At 42.0% G+C, this 27,133-nt stretch overlaps 1 protein-coding gene across 2 annotated transcripts in view; it reads right to left on the minus strand.

Moving 5' to 3' along the window:
- Positions 1-27,133, minus strand: part of LOC126183229 (multiple inositol polyphosphate phosphatase 1) — a 235,207-nt gene that overhangs the window by 97,030 nt on the left and 111,044 nt on the right. For both annotated transcript variants that reach the window (XM_049925017.1, XM_049925026.1), the window contains 2 exons: positions 14,965-15,090; positions 14,733-14,883 (listed from right to left, as the gene is read on the minus strand). In XM_049925017.1, the coding sequence (XP_049780974.1) occupies positions 14,733-14,883; positions 14,965-15,090 (277 nt within the window). The remainder of the gene's footprint in view (positions 1-14,732; positions 14,884-14,964; positions 15,091-27,133) is intronic.

A 27,133-nucleotide genomic window follows, 5' to 3' on the forward strand; every position in this document is an offset into this window, starting at 1 on the left:
GTAGACTTGCAGATGGCCAAGAGCTGCCTTTGTTAGGCAAGGTGTGCGGCAGTTTAGCGGTGCAGGGCTTTTCATAGCCCATGGAATTTATTATGGCTAAACACTTGAGTGTACCAGTCATTCTGGGCTGTGATTTTATGCATTGTACCGGGTTAGTACTTGATTATGTTGGCGGTACCTTCCACTTCCAGTTATTGCCAGGTGATTGTTTTGAATTCTGTGTATGTCGTAAGGGCAGTGGGGTGCATCCTGTGCACAGCTGTGATGGTAACATTGATCTTAGTCACTTAGATGATCTGCAGCATAAGTTTATTAGGGAATTGTTGAATTGTTATTGTGACATTATTGGACAGGCTGGGTGTCACAACCCTTAGCCAGTATGATATCCATATTCTGGATAAAATTCCTGCGCACCAGACACCCTACAGACTGTCTCCTCCTAAGATAAAAATCCTGCATGCTAAAATTGAATGTACATTGGAGGACGGTGTTATTAATTATTCTACCTCCCCTTATGTTTCACTTGTCTTCCTTGTGCCTAAAGGGCAGCATGGCGATTTTCGAGCTGTTGTTGATTATTGGATCCTGAATAAGAAAATTGTCCTGGAATCAGTTCCCTTGCCCAACATTCACAATTGTATCACTTGGTTTTCAGAAATCAGGCATACTATCAAATACTGGTGGCTGAGGACTTGAAGGTGGCTATGGCGTTCTGTACCGATTGGAACTTATCTGAATTCAATCAAGTTCCTTTTGGCCTTGCCACTGGCGCAGCTGTTCTTTCACATCTGTTGGATAATGTTCTGGGAGATTTAAAGAATAACTGTGTTTATAATTATCAGGATGATTTGGTTATTTTTAGCACATATTTCTCTGGCCATCGTGATCAGGTTTTATCTAGACTGTGAAGGGCTGGGTTTACAGTCAAGCTGAATAAGATTAACCTGTGTTGGCCTCGTATTTCATTTTTGGGACATCTGGTCTCTGCCGACGGTGTTAGAATTGATCAAGAGAGTACTCTCAAGCAATGTCCCCCCCCCCCCCCCCAAGAGATAAAAGGGGCATTGTTAGGTTCATTGGCATAGCCTAGCCATTTTCTTTCCACTGCTAATTTTGTGCAACTGGCTGCGCCACTTAATGATCTATGTAAGGAGCATTGCCATTTGCTTGGGGAAAAGAGCAGTAACATGCCTCTGAAGCAATTAAAACCACTATTGCGAATCATCCGGTTCTAGAGGTACCTAACTTTAATGAGGCTTTCATTGTGCAGACTGATGTCTCTCATTCCAGAATTGCCATCGTTCTTCTTCAAGAACAACAAGGCCAAAGGCGTTCTGTAGATTGTGCCTTTCGTTGGCTTACTTCAGTTGAAGCTAATTATTCCATCTATGAATGAGAGGCTTTGATGGTGTTGTTCACTCTTGAGAAGTTTAATTTTTATTTGGAAAACCAAGAGTTCCTTCTTGAGACAGACAATCAAGCCCTGAGTTGGGTGTTAGCCAGGCCTTGCAAGACCGATCCAATAGCCCATTGGGCGGTCCGAATATTAGCCTTCCACTTTAATGTTAAACATGTACGAGGGTCTGAGAATGTCTTCGCTGATGCTCTTAGCCGGAAGTCCACGGAAGAGTCGGGGGAAGGCGGGGAGAATTCTCAGCTGCTTCTGGGTGCGAATAACATTCTAATAGGGAGACACCCGGGCTCTTTTGCGATCTGAAGACTAAGCAGGGGGAAGATCCCATAAGGGGACCCATTTGCCAGTGCCTCCAGGCAGGAGAGCAGAGTGCAGAGTACTGCCTGAGTAAGGGTGTTTATGTAAACAAGTGGGAGCCAGCCATGAGTTGAGGATCTGTCTACCCGGTGATTTGGTACCTATGGTGCTGTATTATTTTCATGATCCTGCTGTCAGCGGCCATCTCGGCCTTTATAAAACTCTGAATCAGGTCCATGAAGGATTAGTGTGTCCACATATGTATCGCGATACTCGTTGATTTGTGGCGATGTGCGATCACTGCAAACGCACCAAGCCTGATTTGGGTGCCCCTAAAGAACTTCTGCAGTCTCAGAGGGAACCCTATCCACTAGATAGGCCTTTCAGGATCATATAGGTCCTCTGCCTCATACAAGGAGAGGTAACCATTAAGTGTTAGTAGTTATGGACGCATTTTCGCACTTCATGTGGTTGCTCCCTACTCGCGGTGTTACGGCCCAGATCACAATAAACCAAGTGTCTAAATTCTTCCCATGGTTCGGTCCTCCAAAATCTCTTGTGAGTAATAATGCCCCTGCTTTTGGTTCTAAGCTCTTGAAGAAGTTTTGCTTTAACCATGGGATTAAACACATCACCACCACAGCATATTAGCCCAACCCATCTTTTGCAGAATGGGTTAATAGGAACCTTATGGCTGCTCTTAGTATTTCCCATGCCAAGACTCCAACTCCCTGGGACACTGCTTTACCATGGCTTAACCAGGCTTTTAATTCAGCATGCCATGAAGAAACCAGGCTAACACCGGTGTCACTCGTGTTTGCCTGCACTCTCAATTCTCCAGTATCTAATCTACTGGGTATTAGTGACCTTTTCCCTGAAACCATTACTCTGGTCACCCTAAGAGAAAATTGGGAGAGCAGGCCAAGTGAAATATTAATTTGGCTCACCATCACCTGGCTGTTAGATATAATTAAGGACCTCATTTTTATCAGGAATCAAGCTGCTAGAACCGGGCAGGATGTTAATGGGAAAATGAGACCATCGTATAGAGGTCCCTGCAGGATTATCAGAATAATTAGTCCAGTTAAGCTTGAGGTTAGGAAAATGTCATCTGGAAGGTATTTCACGTTAAATGCGGAGCCAGGCAATGTGAGCCTGGCTGAGAGTGGTTGACTGCTCGGGCTAGTGGGGGAGGTTGATACGTCGCGCGGATGGCGCCATTACCCCTTTCTTGTAGTGTCATCTTTGCCATCAATTTCGGTTTGATCGGCCGCGATTCAGTTGTTCATCGCAGGTTCAGCTATTTAAGTCTGCAGCGTCATGGCAGCAGACATCACTGTGTAGCATGTCGGTTGCAGTTACAGCATTGTTGGAGGTTGGTCCTCACTTCAGCGCATGCTCACTGCATGTGGTATTACTGGAGTGCTGCGTCCGGAGACGGCGGAAATGTTTTGGGTTCCAGTACAAGGCATAGTGTTTGGCTTTCTCGCCATGCAGCACATGTTGAGAAGAAGAGCTTGCCAGAGCATCGCCTGGCATTAATCGTTTGCCTGGGCCCTACCATTTGAGGAAGGACCTGCAGCTATATGTAAGGAAACACGCTGAGCTCCTTATTATTGAGTGATGGTATATCTAAAATTGTTGTAATCTTGGTCATTAAGTAACAAAATGTATACCTTAACAAAAGACGGCACGGTCTCATAAAACTACTAGCATCATCAACTGGATTATTCCTTGGTCAGAAGTTCTTGTGCCCGATGTCTTCATTGCCGAGCACTGAAGATTTAGAAGTTGCCTGATTGTTATTTGTGTGCCTCATATTATGCCTTAATGTTATACCTTGGTATGAATTTATATTGCAGAAGAGAAGTCACTGAACAAGATAGTCTTGCAGGTTTAGAGTTTGGCAAGTTTTGATTGTATTAATTATTTACACCAGCAGAAATTTTCTTAACATTTTGTGCATTTGTTATACAGATTTCAGAAAAAAAATTTATTGCGCTCCTGTGAGGCTGTGAAATTTATCTGTTTTATTGTATTTAAATTGTGCAAGCTAATAAACGTTGTTTAATACAAGCTGTGTATGTATGTTTGGCCCTGCTGCTTCCTGTCGTATTATTGGACGCAATAGCACATTCCAGAGGGCAGAATACCACTGTGGGAAGGGTGGGAAGGATAATAGGTATCACATTCCACATTTACACGACATGAAGAGAGGCAGTCGAAACACTGGTGGAGGACGTGATTCAGTTGCTCCAGTCCTGGGTGGTACTGAGGAATGTTGCTCTGTGATTGGGACTTCAGGAGGTGGAGGGTCACTGGAGAGATAGGGGATGGGATACCTGTTTTTGGTATATTTCGAGAGGGATGGCTGGTCACTATAGATGTGATGGCCACTGGTGGCTAGGCTGTATGGAAGGGACTTCTTGGTATGGAATGGGTGGCACCTGTAGAAGTGGATAGGTTTGATATGGACACAGGTACTGATGTAGCCATCTTTGAGGTGGAGGTCAACATCATGGAAGGTGGCTTGTTTGGTTAAGTAGGACCAGGTGAAGTGTATGGGAGAGAAGGTGTTGAGGTTCTTGAGGAATCTGGATAGGGTGTCCTAAGCTTCAATCCAGATCACGTAGATGTCATCAGTGAATCTGAACTGGGTGAGGGGTTTAAGGAAGGATTCCTCTCGACAGTCCATGAATAGGTTGGCATAGGATGGTACATGTGGGTGCCCATATCCGTATCCTGGATTTGTTTGTAGGTAACACCTTCAAAGCAGAAGTCATGAGGACTAGGAAAGAGGTTCTAGGTTTGGAAACCCACTGGGCGTTGGGAATGTAGTGTTCAATAGTGGGCATTAGGGATGTTAACATGAAGGAAGGTGGCACCAATAGTGACAAGCAGGGCGCCATTATTCCCCTTCCCTGTTCCCAGTCAAGCACTACACAGCCCTCTATTCCATCAAAATACCAACAGTCTTTTTACTTCTCTCCTTTTCCGCTACCCTCTGCCCTCTGTCTACTCTCCCGTCTGCACCTAGCTGCCATACCCCCTCTCCACCTCATCCCTGTATGCTCCCACAAACAGCACTTTACTGTGCCCCACTCCTACTCTGCTATCCCCTCCACCTCCCCACCCCACCCTCCTACTTACCCTCACTACCCAGTTGCTTCTCCCATCATGTGCTGCTACTCGCAGTCTGGCCTCAGCAGACGGAGACTGTGGCCCTGTGTGTGAGAGTTGCATTTGTGTGTGTGTGTGTGTGTATGTTTGTGTACATTGTGCATTTCAGATGAAGGCCTTGTTGGCTGAAAGCTACTTCCTGACAGCCTTTTTGTTGTGCCTATCTGTGGGTAGATCACATAACTAATGAGGAGATATTGAATAGGATTGGGGAGAAGAGAAGTTGGTGGCACAACTTGACTAGAAGAAGGGATCGGTTGGTAGGACATGTCCTGAGGCATCAAGGGATCACCAATTTAGTATTGGAGGGCAGCGTGGAGGGTAAAAATCGCAGAGGGAGACCAAGAGATGAATACACTAAGCAGATTCAGAAGGATGTAGGTTGCAGTAGGTACTGGGAGACGAAGGAGCTTGCACAGGATAGATTAGCATGGAGAGCTGCATCAAACCAGTCTCAGGACTGAAGACCACAACAACAATAATCTGTGATTCAGCATGTCTGCATATATGGTGAGTAGCAACTATCCTTCTCATAATATTGTCATTTTTCATCCTGGATTTTCCATTGGCTGATTTTGCCTTACAGCTTTTCTTCCATCCAGTAACCCAGTGCTGTTTTCCATTGTTACTATTTTCTAACGCATTATTACTCAATGTCCGTCCTTTCTCTACTTTCCTGTGTTTCACTATTGCCTTACAAACTGTGCTGCACACTCTACTTATGTGCCACCTGTATCGATCGCCTCAGCTGCACACAACAGATGGCTACAAGACTGGGCTGACTGTTGGTACAGCATCTCATGTGCCACATTACTCTCGCCAATATAATTAATCCTACACCTTCGAATTGATCTCTCTTCATACGTCACTCTCGTGTATTTTTGCGTGTTATTTCCTGTACCTCCATGTGCTACACGAACTTGTATTTCATCCTACCAACCTCTCACCGCATCCCTCTCCTTCTCCTCTATTACAGTTCACACTTACAACTACACCTAATCTAGTCACACATGCCATCCCCATTCTTCACACTTATTCACCCACAGACTTTCAATCCACATTGCAATCTTTTTATTTATTTTTTCTTTGATCTCATTGTGTTTTCACACCTATTTCATTCGGTTTCCGCCTTCTACTGTTGGACTACTCCCTCAGATTTCATCATTTCCCCATACTTAATCTGTTTCATCCTTTTCATGGTTTTTCCTGTGTCAATACAGAAAAGTTCGCTTACCCGTAGCCAGAACCCAGTCCTACTTACTGTTCCTGCATTGTTGCTTGGCTCATAGAATCCCCCACCCTCCCGCAAATAGATTAACATCAAACCAACTCTGGCTATCACCCCTCCTTCCATAATGATGTCCCTCTGTTCAGATTCCACCAATACTTAACCCTCACTGATACAGTCCTGCGTAAAATTCTCCTGCCATGCAATCCCAAATTGCTGGATCCCGTATCACACACACAGTCTTGCCCTCCAGGAACTAGAGCAACATGAATAATGTCACCTCCAAAAACTATCCATACTGTTCATTTCGTACGCCAGCCTTGGACTACCTTTATCCAACACCTCTACAACAACCTCCAAACGTCCTCCACATCCCCTCATAGCTGACAAACTCTGCCTTGCAGACCTACTACATTTCCACCACCATCAAAAACTCCCTCCCACCAAAGTACAGAATCCATAACCTAAACAGACCCAAAACAGTTCATGAACCAGTCCTTCAAAAGCCTTAGCCCCGCAGAAGTGTCAGTCCACACCTTCTACCCCACTCCCAAATTCAATCATACATGGCTTGGTAAGGACCTTCTTTCCTTCTCCCACTCACTACTGTGGAAATACTTTCTCACCACCAAACCCATGAATCAGAATACACCAAAGACCAATGATGAACCCTGCCTAACTCAGTTCACTCCACCATCCAAATGTGATCCACCCCACTGCCCCAAAATCACTCCCTTTTAACTTCCCAGAGTTTCTTAACCTCAAACCTTGCCTCGCCATTATTCCCCAAATCCCTCAACATGCAAACTAACCTTACATCCACAGAAAGAACTGCAATCCACCACATAAAAACTAAGCCCAACTTTATAATCCTACCTTCTGACAAAGGCTCCACCACTGCTGTTTTGAAACGACAAGGATGACTTGACAGAAGGACTCTGCCAGCTATCAGATTCATCTAACTACAAATCCTGCCACAGTGACCCCATTCCAGAAACTTAAAAGAAACTCCGGTCTCTCCTAAAATCCTTAGGCCCATCGAGAATCTCTCCCCAGAGTCCATCTCTCTCCTCACCCCTACCACTCCCCACACTCGTACTTTCTACATGCTTCCTAAATTCCATAAACCCAACTACCCAGGATGCCCCATTGTGACCAGTTACCATGTGCCCATTGAGAGAACACCTTCGGCCTATTACCCACGACCTACTCTCCAATGTAAAAGATACCAATAACTTCCTCCACCGACTCTCTTCTGTTCCTGTTCCTTTACATGGTGCCGTGCTCGTTACTATTGATGTCACCTACTTTTACACCAACATCCATAATGCCCATGGCCTCACCATTATTGAACAATACCTTTCCCAACACCTGACTGATTCAAAATCTACAACCTCCTTCCTAGTTGCCACAATTAACTATATCCTCACCCACAGTTACTTCCCCTTTGAAGGTACCATCTATAAACAAATCCAGACTATGGATATGGGCATCCAAACAGTACTACCCAATGCCTACCTATTCTTGGGGAATCCTTCCTAAACACCCAGAATCCCATACCGCTCGCCCAGTTCTGATTTACTGATGATATCTTTATGATATGGATCAAAGGTGAGGACACCCTATCCAGATTCCTCCATACCTTTTCCCCCATATGCTTCACCTAGTCCTACTCAACCCAAGATGCCATCTTCCTCGATGTCGACATCCACCTCAAAGGTGGCTACTTCAGTACCTCCATCCATATCAAACCTACTGCACACCAGCAATACCCCACTTCGACAGCTGCCACCCACTTCATAACGAGAAGTCCCTTCCATACAGTCTAGCCACCTAAGGCATACAGTCTAGCCACCTAAGGCCAGCACATATGTAATGACAAGTGGTCCCTCTCAAAATATACCAAGAGTCTCACTGAGACCTTCACAGACAATAATTACCCTTCCACCCTTGTACAAAAACAGGTATCCTGTGTCGTATCTCCCCAGTCACCTACCACCTCCCACAGTCTCACTGTCCAGCTACAGATGAACATTCTCTCATGACTCAGTACCACCCAGGGCTGGAGCAACTGAATCACATTCTCCACCACAGTTTCAACTACCTGTTGTCATGCCCTGAAATATGGAATGTTCTACCCACTATCCACCACCACCTACTCCAGTCCAGTCACAAGCATCACTTATCCCATCACCCATCAAAAGCAGCGCTACCTATGAAATCAGTATGTGATCTACAAGCTAAGCTGCAATCACTCTCCTGTGTTCTATGTGGACATGACAAACAAGAAGCTATCTGTCCGCATTAATGGTGACCGACAACATTCTCCATCACAGTTTCAACTACCTGTTGTCATGCCCTGAAATATGGAATGTTCTACCCACTATCCACCGCTACCTACTCCAGTCCAGTCACAAGCATCACTTATCCCATCACCCATCAAAAGCAGTGCTACCTATGAAACCAGTATGTGATCTACAAGCTAAGCTGCAATCACTCTCCTGTGTTCTATGTGGACACGACAAACAACAAGCTATCTGTCCGCATTAATGGCGACCGACAAACTGTGGCCAAGAAACAGCTGGACCACTTAGTTGCTGAGAATGCCATCCAACACAACATTCTTAATTTCAATGACCACTTCACAGCAGTGCCATCTACATCCTTCCCACCAACACTAGCTTTCCTGAATTGCGCACATAGGAACTCTCCCTGCAATATATCCTACATTCCCGTAACCCTCCTGGCCTCAACGTTTGTCAGTTTTTGGCCTTACCCATGTAGCCCCTTCCCAGTTCCCATCTCAGCACTACACAGCCTGTTATTCCACCAACACACCACAGTCTTTTTACTTATCCCTTCCTATGCCCTCTGTCTAACCTCCCAACTCCATCTTGCTGCCATACTCTCTCTGCACCTCGTTCCTGTATGCACCCACAAGCGGCATTTTATCGTCCCCCATCCCTACGCCACTATTCCTCCCTTCCCCACCCCAGCCTCCTCCTTACCCACACCACCCAGTTGCTTCTCCAATCATCCATGGCTGCTCTCAGTCTGGTCTGGCCTCAGCACCTGGAGACTGTGATCACGTCTCTGTGTGTGTGTGTATTTTTCAAACCAGTGAATGATGATCGCCACTATAAAAATTTTATTTTGAAGTGTATTAGATAATCTACTGTCTGCATATATGCACTGCAATTTATTTGTGGAAATTTTTATATTTTATAAATATGCCTTACTTGCTCATGCATACCACCTGGGGACCTCTGGCTACACTATATGCGATGTTCACATGCTGATCTGTCACAGTAATATTTGTGCATGCACCAAATGGACACTGTTGAGTGTGGTTCATATTGTATTTATTTTGTAAGCATGGCCCCATTTTGAACTGCTATTGTGGAGTCATCTGGTGTGCTGAAGGTAACATGTGATAAGTCACTGAAATTTTTCTGCCACCTTCCTGATGGTATATTGGTGGTTTTTTCTTTTCTTTTAACTAAGTCCACTTTGCATTTCATATGTTTTTATGTTGGATGGATAACATATCCAGTTACTGTTGCATCCATTTTTCATTTTATATAGCTTTATGGTGGATGGGGTACATATCCAGCTACTTTTAGGTACGTTTCTGTTGCTTTTAGTTCATTTTATACATTTAGTCATACAAGATAGGATTATGCCCCTTCCTATATTTGTTTCTAACTGATGGGTTTCTTGTTTTTATAGACAATCTGATGATGCGCCAAAAGGGTGAAATGCATCACTGATATTGAATAACTTCGGAGCCAAAGCTGCTTTTATTCTGAAATTTTCATTAATGCCCAATAAGAATAAACAGTGACACGAGTTCAATATAGAAAAAGCTTGAAGCAAGAGACACTGGCTGGATGGAAGAGCTTATTTTGACTGTTACAGTGTGTAGTTAGACAGTATGATAAAATTGCGGAAATACTTGGGCAGAAGGGAGTCTATGAAAATCTTACTGGTAATGATAACAATACTGCAAAAGAACTTGTGGCATTTTTAGAGCCATTTAAAGTTGTAATGGAAGTGCTTCAAGGCAAGAAGTATCCTAAAATTCGTTTAAACAATGGAAACTCGAAGTTGGAATACCAACAATGTAAGATAAATCACTGCTCGCTGTAAAGATGACACATTCAGTTGTAGATAAATGAAAAGACACATATTAGCTTTCAGCCAAAGCCTTCATCAGAAAAGGAAGCGTGCACACACATTCATTCACAAAGGAAAGTACACCTCAGGCATACATGACCACTATCTCCTGCAGCTCAGACCAGAATGCAACTGTTACGTATAACTGAAGCAGCAATCTGGAGGGGGTAGGGAAGGGGAAGGTATAGCATAATACTGGCGGAGTGAGAGGAGATCACTGTCTGTCAGAGCCTGTAAGGAGTAGACTGTCAACAGGTGTAGTGTCACAAGACGAGGCTGAGTGTTGGGACACTGAGCAACAGCGTGGTGGGGAGGGGTGTGGGGGGAATGAAAATGGAGAGGGCAGGGGAGAAGGAGAGACGGGCAGGTGCATTGGCAGAAGAAGGCATGCAAAGAGGATGGAAGATGAGAATAGGGAGGAGATGATAGGACAGAGGGGATGGAAACTGTTGGATAGATGGTGTAAAAGAATCAGCTATAAAGGAGAGTCCCCTTCATCCCCAAATACCAACCTGGATTGGAACAACTGAACCACATCCTTCATCAGGGCTTTGATTACTGATTATTGTGCCTTGGACAGAGGGACATACTACCCAAGATCCTTCCACCCCTCCTAAAGTGGTGTTCTGTTGCCCACCCACCTACACTACATCCTGGTTCATGACTCCTGCAGCAGACCAAGGTGCAAGACCTGCCCAATTCACCCACCCTGTACCTCCTACCCCAGTCCTGTCACAGGCTTGTCCTACCCCATCAGAGGCCAGGCCACCTGTGAAAACAGCCATGTCACATGCCAGTTCTGCTGCAATCATTGCACAGCTTTCTATAATGGTATGACTACCAACAAAATGTCCACCAGGATGATCCAGGATGATTGGCCATCGCCAAACTGCAAAAGTACCCCACCCTGAGCCACAACATGCAGCTGAATATAACACACTTCATTTCAATGGCTGCTTCACTACACGAGCAATCTGGATCCTCCCCTACACCACTAGGTTCTCTGAACTGCACAGATGGGAGTTATCCTTGCAACACATTTTCCACTGATGAAATTATCCCAGCCTCTACCTACAGTAACCTACCGTCCACACATCCTCCACCAAACAGTTGCCAACCCCTCTGTCCTATCACCTCCTCCCTATTCTCGTCTCCCACCCCACCACCCTCTCGTGCTGCCCTCTGCTAATGTACCCACCTGTCTTTCCCCTTCTCTGCTCCTTTCCTTTTTCGCTCCACATCCCCTGCCCCCCTCCCCCCCTCCACACACACGCACACACATCCACTTCCCAGCCTCACAGCCTCCCAACGCTGTGCCTGTTGATAGTCTAGTCCCCATACACTAGGCCAGGCAATTTCCCAAGGTCTCTAATTTAGCAAGCAGAATGTTTTGTGTTCCAGCATCAAATGTGGCCAGCAAAAGATATTTCAGTCTGCAGGAAACTTTATATCAGACAGACGAAGCAGGCTTGACAATTCATTTTAATTACAACACTAACAGAGAAGTATAAGGAAGCAATTTTGTTCCTGTTAGATATCTGATTTCTTAGACAGCAAAATTTCATTATAGGTAACTCTGAATCAATAAAGCAGGTGGTGTTATAATAAACAGCAACGTGATTTTTCATCCTGATACTGATGACGATTACAAAAGTTGATACTTACTTAGTTTTCCTATGAAACTTTAAACTATTTCCAAATTTTCTTATTGTTTAAAACAAGCTATTTTCTCTTATGCATCATAATTAAGTCATTATTAGACATTATCCTGCAGCAATACATGTCTACTGCATAACTAACTTGATGTGAATGAATCATCTGGGCGGAGTATGTCAGAAGCAACACAAGCCTAGAGACACACAGAGCAGTGAACGTGCAAGACTGTGCGAGCTCCCCACAGTATCTCATTTGCCTGCTCCAAGCATTCATACTCATTTACGCCATGCCTGAGTGCGAGCAAAATGCTGAACTTCCACTCTAGTGCTTTGTGTGCAAATTTACTTGTATTTATTTTGAGAGTATTTAACCTTAATTTTTATCAATGGTGTAATAACATTATCATCATCTTGGTCTACTATTCGCAACTCATATTTTAAACACTGTGTTTTTGCAACTGGTTTTTGGTTTCAACAGCAATAAGTGAGGTCATCGCAATCAACTGTCTTACTTAACAAAGAACACTTGATTTTTATTTCAATGAATTTGGGCTGATGATCTTGTACACCAAGAAGTTATGTTGAAGTAAATCAGTGTTTTCCACACAGTGAGATCTCAAATTTTATGCAAATTATCAAACCTTTAACAGCTATTATGTAATTATATGATACCAAATAACCATGACACATTACTAGTGTAAAATTTCAACACTGTAGGCAAATACACATTCTGCTACCTTCCTCGATTATCACAGATGGGTTTACATAAATCAGGTATTTCATTCATCAGAAGCCAACAATAAACCACACTATGAATTACAACTTTTAATTTCCACAACAGAAGCAGAGGAAAGCAAAGACTTTCTATGTGCCGAAAAAATCTTAATATGTGATAGCATTGATTATGCCAATATTTTGTGAGACTCTTTCACTTCAGAATTTATTAAGGATACGCAAGCTATTGGTAAGATTTACTGTGATATTCTGAGAGGAGGTAGCGATTCTTGAGAGCAGCTCTTACATAATGCACTAAAATTATTGTATTTCACGATTCACCAATGCAACATGGTGGATGATTCTGTGAATAGAAAGACATAGTTATCATAGAACCTTGAGAGGATAGCACTTAGGCCCGAGTCCTGCCAGTACCAGCATGAAACAAACAGCATTCTTAATAATATGAAGTGTACTAAATACAGAGTGAAAAAAAAATCCCCACACACAGAAGTCATAATGAACTGTAGTCACTTCAACTGTTAATGGCAATCATCTGTAGTCAGCAGCAAACTATGTTACATTATCTCACAAAAACATTGCAAAGCACCCACAACTGCACCACCAATACCAGATTCTACTAGCATCTCAGGTATATTTGCCTGGAACAACCAGAAAGTTACATTATGTTTAAACGCAGAACAGAATGTGGGAACTGAAGAGACTGGAAACCCTTTGGCCTAGCTCTCCTTTGTTTTCCATTCTGCCAACCAGTTTACAGCAAATAATCAACACTCTACATTTTGGTCACTGTATTACATAAGCAACAAAAGAAATTGTTCAAAGTACTTGTGCAACAGAATCAATTACTGGATACTGACCTGTTACGTGTGACATGTGTCACTGAGTTCTTTGGCTATTAATTCACATCAGCAATAATTGCAGCATTGGATGTGTAACAAAAGGGCATGTGAGGTCACAAGGACGGGGTTTTGAGGAGGAGAGTGACTTGCAATAGGAGAAGGATAAAGCACAGGGAACAGCGGACAAGTCAGTATACAACTCGTGACATGCCACAGTGGACTCATAGAGGGTGTCAGTGAACCAACACTGAAAGCAGTGGGGCTCAGCACAGTGCTGTTTCGCGAGGATGAAGCAAGCCATTTAGGCCTGTGACCTGAAAGTTTGGGTGTGCAGAGTGTGAACTATTATTCCTAGATTAATAGTAACATTATCGGTTATTATCATTCCTGGAGAATTTATCAACTATTTTTCATAAAATTCGCACTGTTGTGCACTGAAAGACTCAGGTTGTGTGGAATCTTGTGCAGGTTTGGCTAGAAATGTGGCACTCTTGAGCTATGCTCCTGAGTTGTGTCCTTGTGAGCAAATGTAAAACATTGTTACCAAAATTAACAGGCATTGTACATCTGGGTTAATTGTACTGAGTAAAAAGCATGTTAAACTGTCTGTTGTGGGGCTGTAGTGGTAACCCAGTGGTTGTTATTTCTGATATTTTTCAAATTTAATGTTTGGGTCCAACATATGCCAATGAATTATTTTAGCAAATGAAGTTTTGGATATGAGCTATTGATTGATGTGCGAGTGCATGAAGCCACATAGCTGAAATATTCTCTGTTATTACTAATCTAACGGCCATCTTTAATATGTTCTGGCAGAGCAGTCATTTGTTTTAAAGGCCTAGTACCTTTACTCCAGGACCCTTGTGTCCTAGCTACCCCTGCTCCAAAAGATACCCCATTCTTTTTTTCCATAGCAGGGCAAAGTTGGGAGGGGTAGGTTTCAACACATACTCTGCTTTTCTTCACTTTATTGTTTTCCTCAAAATTCTACTACTGCTATGGAAATCCCTTTGATTTGAAATAGTATTTTTTTTTCTCTTGTTGGAAAAGAGACAGATTGATATTTAACACTAAAATGTACTACATTAGCTGACAGAAAAATATTGTTACCGCCCCAATTCTTGGTTGCCGAGGGCAGAGGAAGAGGGTGCATGGTCAAGGTGGGGGATTCTAATGAAACAAATAAGAAATTACACATTACTTACCAACACCTATTGTCCCATTGAGGCCTAAACGTGTGGTTATCCTCTTCAATGCAGCAAGCATTTCTGGACCTCTTTCAAATTTCCTTTTCTGTAGAACTGTAGCTGGATTCTTATCAACTTGTGTACGCCAACGATCACACAATTTGTAAAACTATAACAAAAAATATAATACTTTTAACTATAGAAATATTGTCTTGCTATTTTTGTTTGATGAAAAGATTTGTGACTGTACCCTCAGCACTGGATCTTTAGCAAGTGGCTCTGGAAACCACACATGCAGACTGCCACTCCGTCCAAACAGCCCTATAGTAAAATATCGAGCACTTTCACCAGTTCGCTGAGTTGCCGTGTATTGAAACTGGAACAAAAAGAGAAACACTATAAACCATGAGGAAGAAATGCAAATGGGAACACTTTTATTTGCTGGACTGTAAATTGATTTATTTAGTTTCGTAATTTGCAGTAACACAAATATTTTTTGTCTTGGCGTATTTTGTTATTCACCAAAAGCTTGCTTGAACATTTGTATCTCTACTACCTCAGTTTCAGTTGTCATCAAAAGATGACAACAAAATGCGAAAGTGAGGAGAGAAGCAAACTTTATTGATTTAGTGTCCATACTGCCAACATGTCCAATGCTATTGTTAGCAGTGTCACAATTACACTAAAGATCCAAAGAAACTGGTACAGCTGCCTAATAACATGTAGGGGCACTGCGAGCATGCAGAAGTGCTGCAACATGACACAGCATGGACTTGACTAATGTCTGAAGTAGTGCTGAAGGGTACTGACACCATGAATCATTCAAGGCTGTCCATAAATCCGAAAGAGTAAGAGTGGATGGAAATCTCTTCTGAACAGCATGTTGCAAGGCATCCCAGATATGCTCAATAATGTTCATGTCCTGCTGGAATTACCCGAGTCCGTCGGAATGTACAATGGATATGAATGGATGCAGGTGATCAGACAGGATGCTTACATACGAGTCATCTGTTAAGAGTTGTATCTAGACGTATAAGGGGTCCTATACCACTCCAACTACACACACCCCACGCCATTACAGAGCCTTCACCAGCTTAAACAGTCCCTGCTGACTTCATGAGGTTGTCTCTGTACCCGTACACATCCATCCACTCTATACAATTTGAAACGAGACTTGTCCAACCAGACAACATGTTTCCAGTCATCTCCAGCCCTTTATTGGCACTAGTGTGACTTAGTATGCCATTTATGCCATTTGCTTCAAGGTAAAACGTAATACTCCCACTCCAATTTAACTAGCTCCAAATTACTACTGCAGCAATGTGGGTTTAGTATGACAGCATCCTGGGTGGCAGGACTGCATTATATTACAAGAAGAAAGAAACATTTTTGTTATTGTTGTTGTGGTCTTCAGTCCTGAGACTGGTTTGATGCAGCTCTCCATGCTACTCTACCTTGCGCAAGCTTCTTCATCTCCCAGTACCTACTGCAACCTACATCCTTCTGAATCTGCTTGGTGTATTCATCTCTTTGTCTCCCTCTACGATTTTTACCCTCCACGCTGCCCTCCAATACTAAATTGGTGATCCCTTGATGCCTCAGAATATGTCCTACCAACCAATCCCTTCTTCTAGTCAAGTTGTGCCACAAATTTCTTTTCTCCCCAATCCTATTCAACACCTCCTCATTAGTTATGTGATCTACCCATCTAATCTTCACCATTCTTCTGTAGCACCACATTTTGAAAGCTTCAATTCTCTTCTTGTCCAAACTATTTATCGTCCATGTTTCACTTCCATACATGGCTACACTCCATACAAATACTTTCAGAAACGACTTCCGGACACTTAAATTCATACTCGATGTTAACAAATTCCTCTTCTTCAGAAACGCTTTCCTTCCCATTGCCAGTATACATTTTATATCCTCTCTACTTCGACCATCATCACTTATTTTGCTCCCCAAATAGCAAAACTTCTTTACTACTTTAAGTGTCTCATTTCCTAATCTAATACCCTCAGCATCACCCGACTTAATGCGACTACATTCCATTATCCTCGTTTTGCTTCTTTTGATGTTCATCTTATACCCTCCCTTCAAGACACTATCCATTCCATTCAACTGCTCTTCCAAGTTCTTTGCTGTCTCTGACAGAATTACAATGTCATCGGCGAACCTCAAAGTTTTTATTTCTTCTCCATGGATTTTAATACCTACTCCAAATTTTTCTTTTGTTTCCTTCACTGCTTGCTCAATATACAGATTGAATAACATCGGGGAGAGGCTACAACCCCGTCTCACTCCCTTCCCAACCACTGCTTCTCTTTCATACCCCTCAACTCTTATAACTGCCATTTGGTTTCTATACAAATTGTAAATAGCCTTTCGCTCCCTATATTTTACCCATGCCATCTTCAGAATTTGAAAGAGAGTATTCCAGTCAACATGTACAATGGACTCCTTCCCCTCTTTGGCAGCCACAGCCCCATTACGTGCCTAACATTGGAGCCCCCAACAACCATAAACCTGAAGTAGGGCAAGCTCCTCCATCTGTCTCAGACACAGACAGCAGTTGAAACCTGTTTGTCAGATGAACTGGGAAAAACCTTCGATCAGCTTCCCCCACAAAGTCTTTTGCTGCCTGCCACACCTTGAAGCAACTCAACCACTGGTGAGGGGTCAACTTCAATGTTTGCAGTACCCAGCCGGCTACAGTAGCAGACCGATCACGGGACACATGTGATGTGATAGACATCCCTTGCGTCCCAGCGTCCAGACTCCATGGTGATGCTCATTGGCAACAGCCTCAAATTGTGTGACTGAAGCCAGAACCACCTGGAGCTGTGAGCAAAAGGTCACCAACTGAGATCACGTTTGAACACAGAAATCACAGTTTCCAGCCATACTAAAGACACTGAAAATGTACACTAGACAGTTATTCAGGGTGTATAAGAGGGCAAGGAAAAAAAAAATTCCCGGATTTCCCAGTTAAGAATACACTTTCTCTTGGGTGAAAACATACTCTTTCCCTGTTAACTGACAGTATATTTTCTCTCGGAACTGTATAACTTATCAGTCCTTTGAATGATTATGGTTTTATACACTGGCGTGGAATTTCCCAGCACTTTAGAAAACTAAACACAGGGGAAAACAACACGTTTTGGGAAGATCGTTGATGTGCAGCAACATGTACGCTTCATATTTTCGTATTACAAAAGTATAAATTCGAATTCCACCAAACACCGCATGTTATTTTCCGAAGCATTGAAATAGAGTTTGCGATGCGCTTTTGTCAATCAGTTATAGCTCATGTAACGTGATCTCGCCAGCCGATGACAAAGGATATTCAGAGCTTAGGACACATGATGTAGTCAGCCAATAGCAACATCACTGTTAAGTAGCGCAAACACACAAACAGAAAAAGTTAATGGTTTAAATTAATATACATAGCGTTGCTACACGAAATGCAAACCTTTCACATATAATATTGGTCTATAAGATTAATACGCTGCAAGAGAAGCTAAGCTTCCACATATAACGTTGGTCTTTTACGCGCATATTACAATTTAAGATATATCACACAAATTTGCCAGTAAAATTTTTAATAACGACATAAATGTCTGATCTTCTGATCTCGAAATTCATCTAAATGGCTCGTCATCGAAGAGTTGATTTTTAAATGAGAGTCAAATGATCTGTGATTTAAGAAATTCATCATACATTCTCACACACAGTTCAACTTGAGTAAAAGAAAATTTTCTTTGATGGTAACGCTTTTCAAACCACCATTCAGAATATTTTCCCGCGACCTGTTAGAAATAGGTTTGTTTCTGCAGTTGCCAGAGAGCGTCAGATGACAGGCGCCACCGAACTTGCTCAACTACGATGTCGTAGGGAGTCCGTATGTTCATACGTGTGAAACATTAAAAGATCTCACGTTATGTCATAAAAGAAACAAGATATCAGAGGATACCCCAAGAACATCGGAATTTCGTGACCCATACTAAAATGTGCACATTTAAAGAGCACATTCGTATGTCCAGACTCCCAGCGAAGTAGGCCACAACCTGATATTAAGCTTTTCAATGTGGTTTTCAGCATGTAAATTTCCTTGGAGCAGCAGTACTGTATTATCTCATGTTTGGTTCTTTATTATGGCATAATGCCATACCTGCTAGTTATGGCATAATGCCATACATGCTACAAGTTGAAAATGTGCACTTGAAATGCAGCAAACAGTGATGGAATTAAACACTTTGTTTCAAAAATATTGTCTGCCTCAGTGGAAAAGATTAATAAAAGAAAATTTCTTTAGCAAACTGACAAAAATAACTTCATTGTTCTGCAAGGCAATTAATGCCTAACTGTCAGAAAGGTGGAAGTAAAATAAAATCTGCAACTAAAGGTGGAAGTAAAATAAAATCTGCAACTAATTACACATTTTAGCCTTCCATAATTATATGAACGTATTTTAATTCACTTGATAGTTCCAGGCCACAGAAATATGTTTTGTTTTCATTTGACATGAGAGCAGTAAATGAAGAGGAAACAGCAACATCACTAAATGTAAACACGGGTCACGTGGAGACTACTCACTTCCCCAGTGTAACTCAGACTGCTCTGCGCATCAGCCCCCGATCTACGATATTTCCGAACCAGGGCAATACCCCACCACTCCCTCGAGCGTTTGAGACAGGACATAAAAAAAATAAAAAAAATAAAATAAAAAAAAAAAGAGTTTTCAAAAATACGTTCATTTTTGTAGTGCACATCTTTCTGAAGAGTCTGATGCATAAAACATATGTGTTTGAGGAAATATAAGGCATGTTATTTGGTTGTAAGTGTGCCAAAGTGCAGTGCCATACCTCTTCACACAGCATTCTCCTATCGCACATCACTGTACTTCGCTCTGTGGAACTGAAAAGTGTATGTTTCGTAATGGATGTCATCAAATCATATTCAGGATTCAGGACAGTGGAAATTAAAATGTCCTGTGGTACCACTCCTGCTTACAGTCAGCCGGTTTGATACCCTGTCCCCCCCCCCCTTTCTTTTTTTTTAAAAAAAAAAGAAAAAGTAAGAAAGAAAGAAAGAACTCTTCAGAAAATTTTCACTCTTTATTCTGTATCAGCTAACAACTTACTGCTTTGTGTGACATAAAATTAAATATAGGATACATAAACCCAGTAAAGACATGAGACAAGCAAGACAGTACACATTTCTTCAATCCTTAGCTCCTAGAATTTTTTTCTCTCTAATCTTGCTACTCCTTTACATGGCGTGCTTTCCTTTCTGCGAAAGAACATATTACCTCTACATCTACATACATACTCTGCAATCCACCATACAGTGCATGGCGGAGGGTACCTCATACCACAACTTGCATCTTCTCTCCCTGTTCCACTCCCAAACAGAACGAGGGAAAAAGACTGCTTATATGCCTCTGTACGAGCCCTAATCTCTCTTATCTTATCTTTGTGGTCTTTCCACGAAATGTAAGTTGGCGGCAGTAAAATTGTACTGCAGTCAGCCTCAAATGCTGGTTCTCTAAATTTCCTCAGTATCAATTCACGAAAAGAATGCCTCCTTTCCTCTAGAGACTCCCACCCGAGTTCCTGAAGCATTTCCGTAACACTCGCACGATGATCAAACCTAACAGTAACAAATCTAGCAGCCCGCCTCTAAATTGCTTCTAGGTTCTCCCTCAATCCGACCTGATGGGGATCCCAAACGCTCGAGCAGTACTCAAGAGTAGGTCGTATTAGTGTTTTATAAGCGGTCTCTTTTACAGACGAACCACATTTTCCCAAAATTCTACCAATGAACCGAAGGTGACTATCCGCCTACCCCACAACTGCCATTACATGCTAGTCCCACTTCATATCGCTCTGCAATGTTACGCTCAAATATTTAATCGACGTGACTGTGTGAAGCGCTTCACTACTAATGGAGTATTCAAACATTACAGGATTCTTTTTCTTATTCATTCCTATTCCTATTCATTACATTTATCTATATTTAGGGTAAGCTGCCATTCTTTACACCAATCACAAATCTTGTCCAAGTCATCTTGTATCCTCCTACAGTCACTCAACGACGACACCTTCCCGTACACCATAGCATCATCAGCAAACAGCCGCACATTGCTATCCACCCAATCCAAAAGATCATTTATGTACATAAAAAACAACAGTGGACTTACCACACTTCCCTGGGGCACTCCAGATGATACCCTCACCTCCGATGAACACTCACCATCGAGGACAACGTACTGGGTCCTATTACTAAAGAAGTCTTCGAGCCACTCACATACTTGGGAACCAATCCCATATGTTTGTACCTTAGTTAGGAGTCTGCATTGGGGCACTGAGTCAAACGCTTTCCGGAAGTCAAGGAATATGGCATCCGTCTGATACCCTTCATCCATGGTTCACAAGATATCATGTGAAAAAAGGGCAAGCTGCGTTTCACAGGAGCGATGCTTTCTAAAGCCGTGCTGATGCATGTACAGCAACTTCTCTGTCTCAAGGAAATTCATTATATTTGAACTGAGAATATGTTTGAGAATCCTGCAACAAACCGATGTTAAGGATATTGGTCTGTAATTTTGAGGATCCATCCTTCTACCCTTCTTATATACAGGCATCACCTGCGCTTTTTTCCAATCGCTTGGGACTTTACGTTGGGCAAGAGATTCGCGATGAATGCAAGCTAAGTAAGGAGCCAATGCAGTAGAGTACTCTCGGTAAAACCGAATTGGAATCCCATCAGGACCTGGCGATTTATTTATTTTTGACCCATTCAGCTGCTTCACAACCCCAGGGATGTCTATCACTATGTCCTCCATACAGGAATCTGTACGAGACTCAAACGGCGATATGTTTGTATGATCCTCCAGCGTGAAAGATTTCTCAAATGCTAAATTTAAAATTTCAGCTTTCGTTTTGCTGTCTTCCGTTGCCAGGCCAGACTCAACAGTGAGTGACTGGATGGAAGCCTTCGACCCGCTTACCGATTTTATGTAAGACCAGAATTTCCTTGGGTTTTCAGCAAGATATTTTGCTAAGGTATGACGGTAGTAGTGGTTGAATGCTTCAGGCATCGCTCTTTTTACAGCAGCACGAATGTCTACTAACTTTTGCCTGTCCTCATTCTCCACATATTTCTTGTACTGCGAGTGCAACTGCCTTTGCTTCCTGAGCATTCTCCGAATTGCGCTGTTAAACCACGGTGGGTATTTTCCGTCCGTAACCCACTTTTTCGGCACATACTTATCCAATGCGTGATTTACAATGTGTTTAAAATTTGCCCATAATTCTTCCATGTCCATCGTATCAGAAGTAAATGAAGTCGATTCATTTACTAAGTGGGATGCTAACAACTGCTTATCTGCTCTTTGTAGTAAGAATACTCTCGTAGCCTTCTTGACCGACTTTTTAACTTTCGTAACCATACTCGTAATGACATCATGATCACTAATCCCTGTCTCAACACTGACACCATCGATGAGGCCTGGTCTGTTCGTGACTACCAGATTTAAAATATTTCCATTATGTGTTGGCTGTCAATTTAGCTGCTCAAGACAGTTTTCGGATAATGTGTTCAAAAGTAATTCACACGACGGCTTGTCTGTACCACCTGTAATGAATCCACAGACATCCCAGTCTATACTAGGTAGGTTGAAGTCGCCTCCAACTAATATAGCAGGATTTGGGTACTTCTGCGATACAGTGTGTAGACTCCCTTTGAATGATTCTAGAACTGCCACGGTGGAACCTGGTCGCCGTTAACGACACCCAACAATTAACTTTATTTCTCCTGACTGATGACCTGAGATGTTAAGTCCCATAGTGCTCAGAGCCATTTGAACCATTTTATTTCTCCTAGCCCTATTAAACGTGTCCAGATAACTTCACAATCACATTCTACTTCGACCTCAGCAGACACAATATTTTTGTCAAGTGCAATGAAGACACTACCTCCTACGGTGTCTAATCTGTCTTTTCGATACACGTTCCAACCCTCACTAAATATTTCAGAACTTCCTATCTGAGGGTTCAGCCAGGTCTCAGTCCCGAGAATAATTTGCGCACCACACGCTTCCTGGAGGGCAGTAAATTCAGGAACTTTATTCCTAACACACTGAAAATTTACTGCTAATATCTTGATAGCTGAAGTGTCTTTACACTGAGTGCGTCCCGATTTCCCTGCCTGCACGTCGACTGGTGAGTGTTCATCAGGACACCTCGTACTACTGCCTAGCCTAAAAAAAACCCATGTGCACGCCACAAGTACTCTGCTACCCGAGTAGCCGCTTCCTTTGTGTAGTGCACCCCTGACCTATCTAGGGGCGTCCTACAATTCCCCACCCAATAGTGCAAGTCTAGAAATCTGCAGCCAAGACCGTCACAGAGTCGACAAAGCCTCTGGTTGAGACCCTCATCAAAGTTCATCAAACGTTTTGCTACGTGAAAAATCGAAATATTGTCTAATACTGAAAAAGCTGTTAATACAAATAGGACCCAAGACTGGTGCGGTTTCCCAATCTGATTACGTCTATTTTGTCACTGTCTGCTAGATAAAACAAAATAGACCTTTCTAATACCGCAACAATTCTAACACACACCAAATAAACGAGACTGTTTTGGCACAAACAGTCTTTTTTGTAACGACATAATATAATTCACAAAGTACCAATATCAAATGCCTATTAGGCCTACTACAAGCAAAAAGTTTTATGTTAGGAAACAGTTTCACACTTCATTCACACACTCCATTTTCTCAAGCACGAGATCAAAACTTGGAATCGTCATATTGTTCCATAATTTGTACGATTCCCTGTTTCTTCTCCTACCTCGTTCTCACAAACAGTTTAGTTATCACTAATTCTGTAGCTATTCCTGACAATGTAAAAGCTTATTCGCAGGTTAACTTCACTAACCCTGCCAGAATCACCAGTTTAGTTATCCCGCGATTATTCTCCTGTTAGGCGTTGTTACATGTTCGTACAATGTCTTTTCTGCGCTTCTTCCAGAATAGAACTTAAAGCGGCTGCTAGCCGGGGACTGTACAACTGGCCCTTACTAGTATAGCGATCTGGCCAAAAATCTTCTGTCAAAATTTCAATTTCTTGGATACACTGAGGAGATAATACATAATCTTTCTTATCTGTTATTTGTTTATTTCCACTCCTGTAGTCTGAATCTATGAATTTCGCTAGTAATTATAACAACGCTCATCATTCACAAACCCAATAAACCACACAATCAGACAGTGGTTGGCATTCATCTGTTCGGATTTACTCTGCTCAGCTCGTATAGCCCCTATTGTGTGTATGAAAGTTTATTTCTGCATGTGACGAGGATTCCCCTGACAGAAACATCATGTACACTATGCACCCATTTACACATCAACTAAAGATTCATTCAGAAATCAACTTAGAATGTGTTCAAAAATGTTCAAAAGCCTGACAGGGATGCGTTTCAAAGTCATAAGAATAGTCAATAACAACATGCTCTGGATGCTAGCCGCTTTGTGAAACAAGGATTTTTCCCTCAACAATATGAATTTGTCCTCCCCCCAACCTCTTTCCTAGATCTGGGTTTGCTGCGCATGCATGAATCTGGCAGCTTGGGTGCACCAGTAAAATGTTTCCCGGCAGCATCTAGCTGCTTGCTGCGACTGCTTAAACAGCCAAACAGCCACATTTCCGTAGCCAGAAGCGGGAGAAGGTACTACTCAACTGTTCATGCGGACGATCCCACTCGTAACTGCTAAAACGAATCTAATGAAAACAGTTGTGACGTCACGGTCATCAGAGGCAATTTGTTACGTCATGCTCATCAGAGGCAATTGGTTGTTACGAAGCATTGCGTAGTCTTCCTAAAGCCTTTAACACATTTTGCTCCTGGCAGATGCTAGTATGAGCACTGTGTTTTGTTGCTGTATATGGCAATTTCCTTTGCAATTTAAGTTATATTTTCGTTTTTTCTCTCGTTCACATTTTATTGCTGCAGTATAATCCTGCGGTAGCGGGATACAGTAATATCCTTTGTTAGAGTATCGGTTCTTACCAGTCAAAATTACAAAAATTTAACTGAAAACAAAAACAATTAAAAATTCCCGGAATTCTAAAAAATTCCCGGGTTTTTCCCGGTTTTCTCCCGGATGAAAAAATTCCCGTGTTTTTCCCAGATCTCCCAGTTGTCCCGGGTCATATACACCCTGTTATTATATATATATATATATATATATATATATGCCTGATAAATACCAAACATGAACAAAATTTAAGAGTTTAAACTAAGGAGTACAGAGTGAAATCAAAATACGTCACTTCTTTTGAGGAGTCGTGTCAACTCATATATGCACAATGTACCCTTATGCAATTCTCTTGTGAGGAAAGCTAAACTAATGCCTGTCACAATACTAATAGTGGTTAATAGTGGTACTATGCACTACACAGTCAATAAAATGCAGAACTGTAAGTATGTAGCATAAGTGATTGTCAGAGGAAGTGAAAGCCATCTCAGACATCAATACATACACAGAAGCTAGGCAAGAAATACTGATGGCAAAATTTAAAGACCATGGGGAATTTTTGGTCAAAAAATTTCAGGAAATGGAAACTGCAATAGGTGTATTCCAACACGAGCAAGTTTTCCATGAGAGGGGACACCTGCCTCCTCTGCGAATCTGGGTACACACATTTTGGCATTATGAAATTCTCACTCATTTCTAGCAATGATTTTCAGCAACTGTATTGAGTCACAGGTTCAACACTGCTTAGCCCAACAGGAGATACTGAGAATCTAGTAATAAGTGTATTATTCCTTTGATTTTTTTGTTGCCTTGTCGTTCAAAGGAAATTATGCAGATTTCTAAATTTACTCTCCAGGGACTGGTACCATCTTAAATGCGCCAAATGCAGTCACAGAGTTAAGAATTTTACAGTCCAGTTGGCTTGAACACACAATACTGTGAAAAACTGGAAACACGAGGACTGCTTTGATTCAGTCCTATTCTGTTAACAGTAGGTTCTTCCAGCCAATCAGTGGTTGGTTTAGAGGGATTTCCCACATCCATCCAGTCGATTCCTGATGCCGTGTTATGCATGGGCCAACCAATCCTAAAAATGTGACTTTCAAAATACATTTTGTACAACTTTAGTATTGCCAGCCAAGTTTAAAAATAGAAAGCATGGAAGTCATGCAATAAATCCATTAATGTGACCAGATGTGAAGTTTTTTAAGAAAATAAACTTCTACAGATGTCATCACCAAAATTAATTGAGTGTTTTTCACTTCATGGAACATTAATTTGGCATTTGTTTGGTTACTTTTGTTGATAGCCAACAAGATACTCTCAATCACTCCAATTTCCATATTTCAGATTTTATAATTTCAGTGTCAGTTTAACACCTCTAGAATATAATAAATTTTCTGCAATTATTTTCTATCTATATTTTGTAAGTTATTAGTTATCTGGTGGCATTAGACAAAATACCATTCAGCAGTTAGCAGTTATTGCCAAGGAATTGTAGGAACCCTCTTAATAAGACAGCAGTGCACTACACAAAGAACGCAGCTACTCGGGTAGCAGAGTACTTACGGAGAGCACATAGGGGATTTTCAGGCTATGCAGTAGGTTGAGGTTTTCTGATGAACACTCATGAGGTGACTCATAGGTCGCAAAATCAGACAGCACTCTGATAATAAAGACATTTTGACTGTCAATATATTATCAGAAAACTACAAAAATATTTTTAACAACGTTCCTGAATTTACCGCCCTCCAGAAACTCCTCGCACTCAAACTATTCTTAAAACTGAGAGATGGATGAAATCCAAAGTAGAAACCTCCAAGACATTTAACAATTCATGGAATGCATAGCAAGAAGACAGATTAGACAACATAAGAGGGGATGTGTTCATTGCAGTTGAAAAAAATATTGTCTCTACTGAGGTTGAATTTGAGTGTGAAAGTAAAGTTATTTGGTCACATACAACAGGTCTACGTGAAAGCAAGTTAATTGGCGGATGTTTTTACCAGCCACCCGGTTCCATTGTGATGAGAGTAGAGTCTCTAATAAAAAGTCTACAGTCAGCAACGTGGAAATACCCAGATGACGCAATATTAGTTAGAGGTGACTTTAATTTACCGAGTATATATGGGAACATTTATGGTGTTCCAGTGTAATGACAAGCACTGGCACGACAATCTAGAACAGAAGAGCAGAGAGGGCTGTGAGATGACATCAGCCAATAATACACTACGAACCCCTCTCTAGGATGACACCAAGACAGGAGGGGCCTCTACATGAAGAGAATATAAGTGCGTGCCGCCTAGCCACAGGGAGTGGAAGACGAGCTGTCCCCAGCAGTGATTTATGAACTTTATTGCTTTGCTTTCAATGAAATT

The sequence above is a fragment of the Schistocerca cancellata genome, chromosome 1, assembly GCF_023864275.1.
Source record: "Schistocerca cancellata isolate TAMUIC-IGC-003103 chromosome 1, iqSchCanc2.1, whole genome shotgun sequence".
In the NCBI taxonomy this organism is placed as follows: domain Eukaryota; kingdom Metazoa; phylum Arthropoda; class Insecta; order Orthoptera; family Acrididae; genus Schistocerca; species Schistocerca cancellata.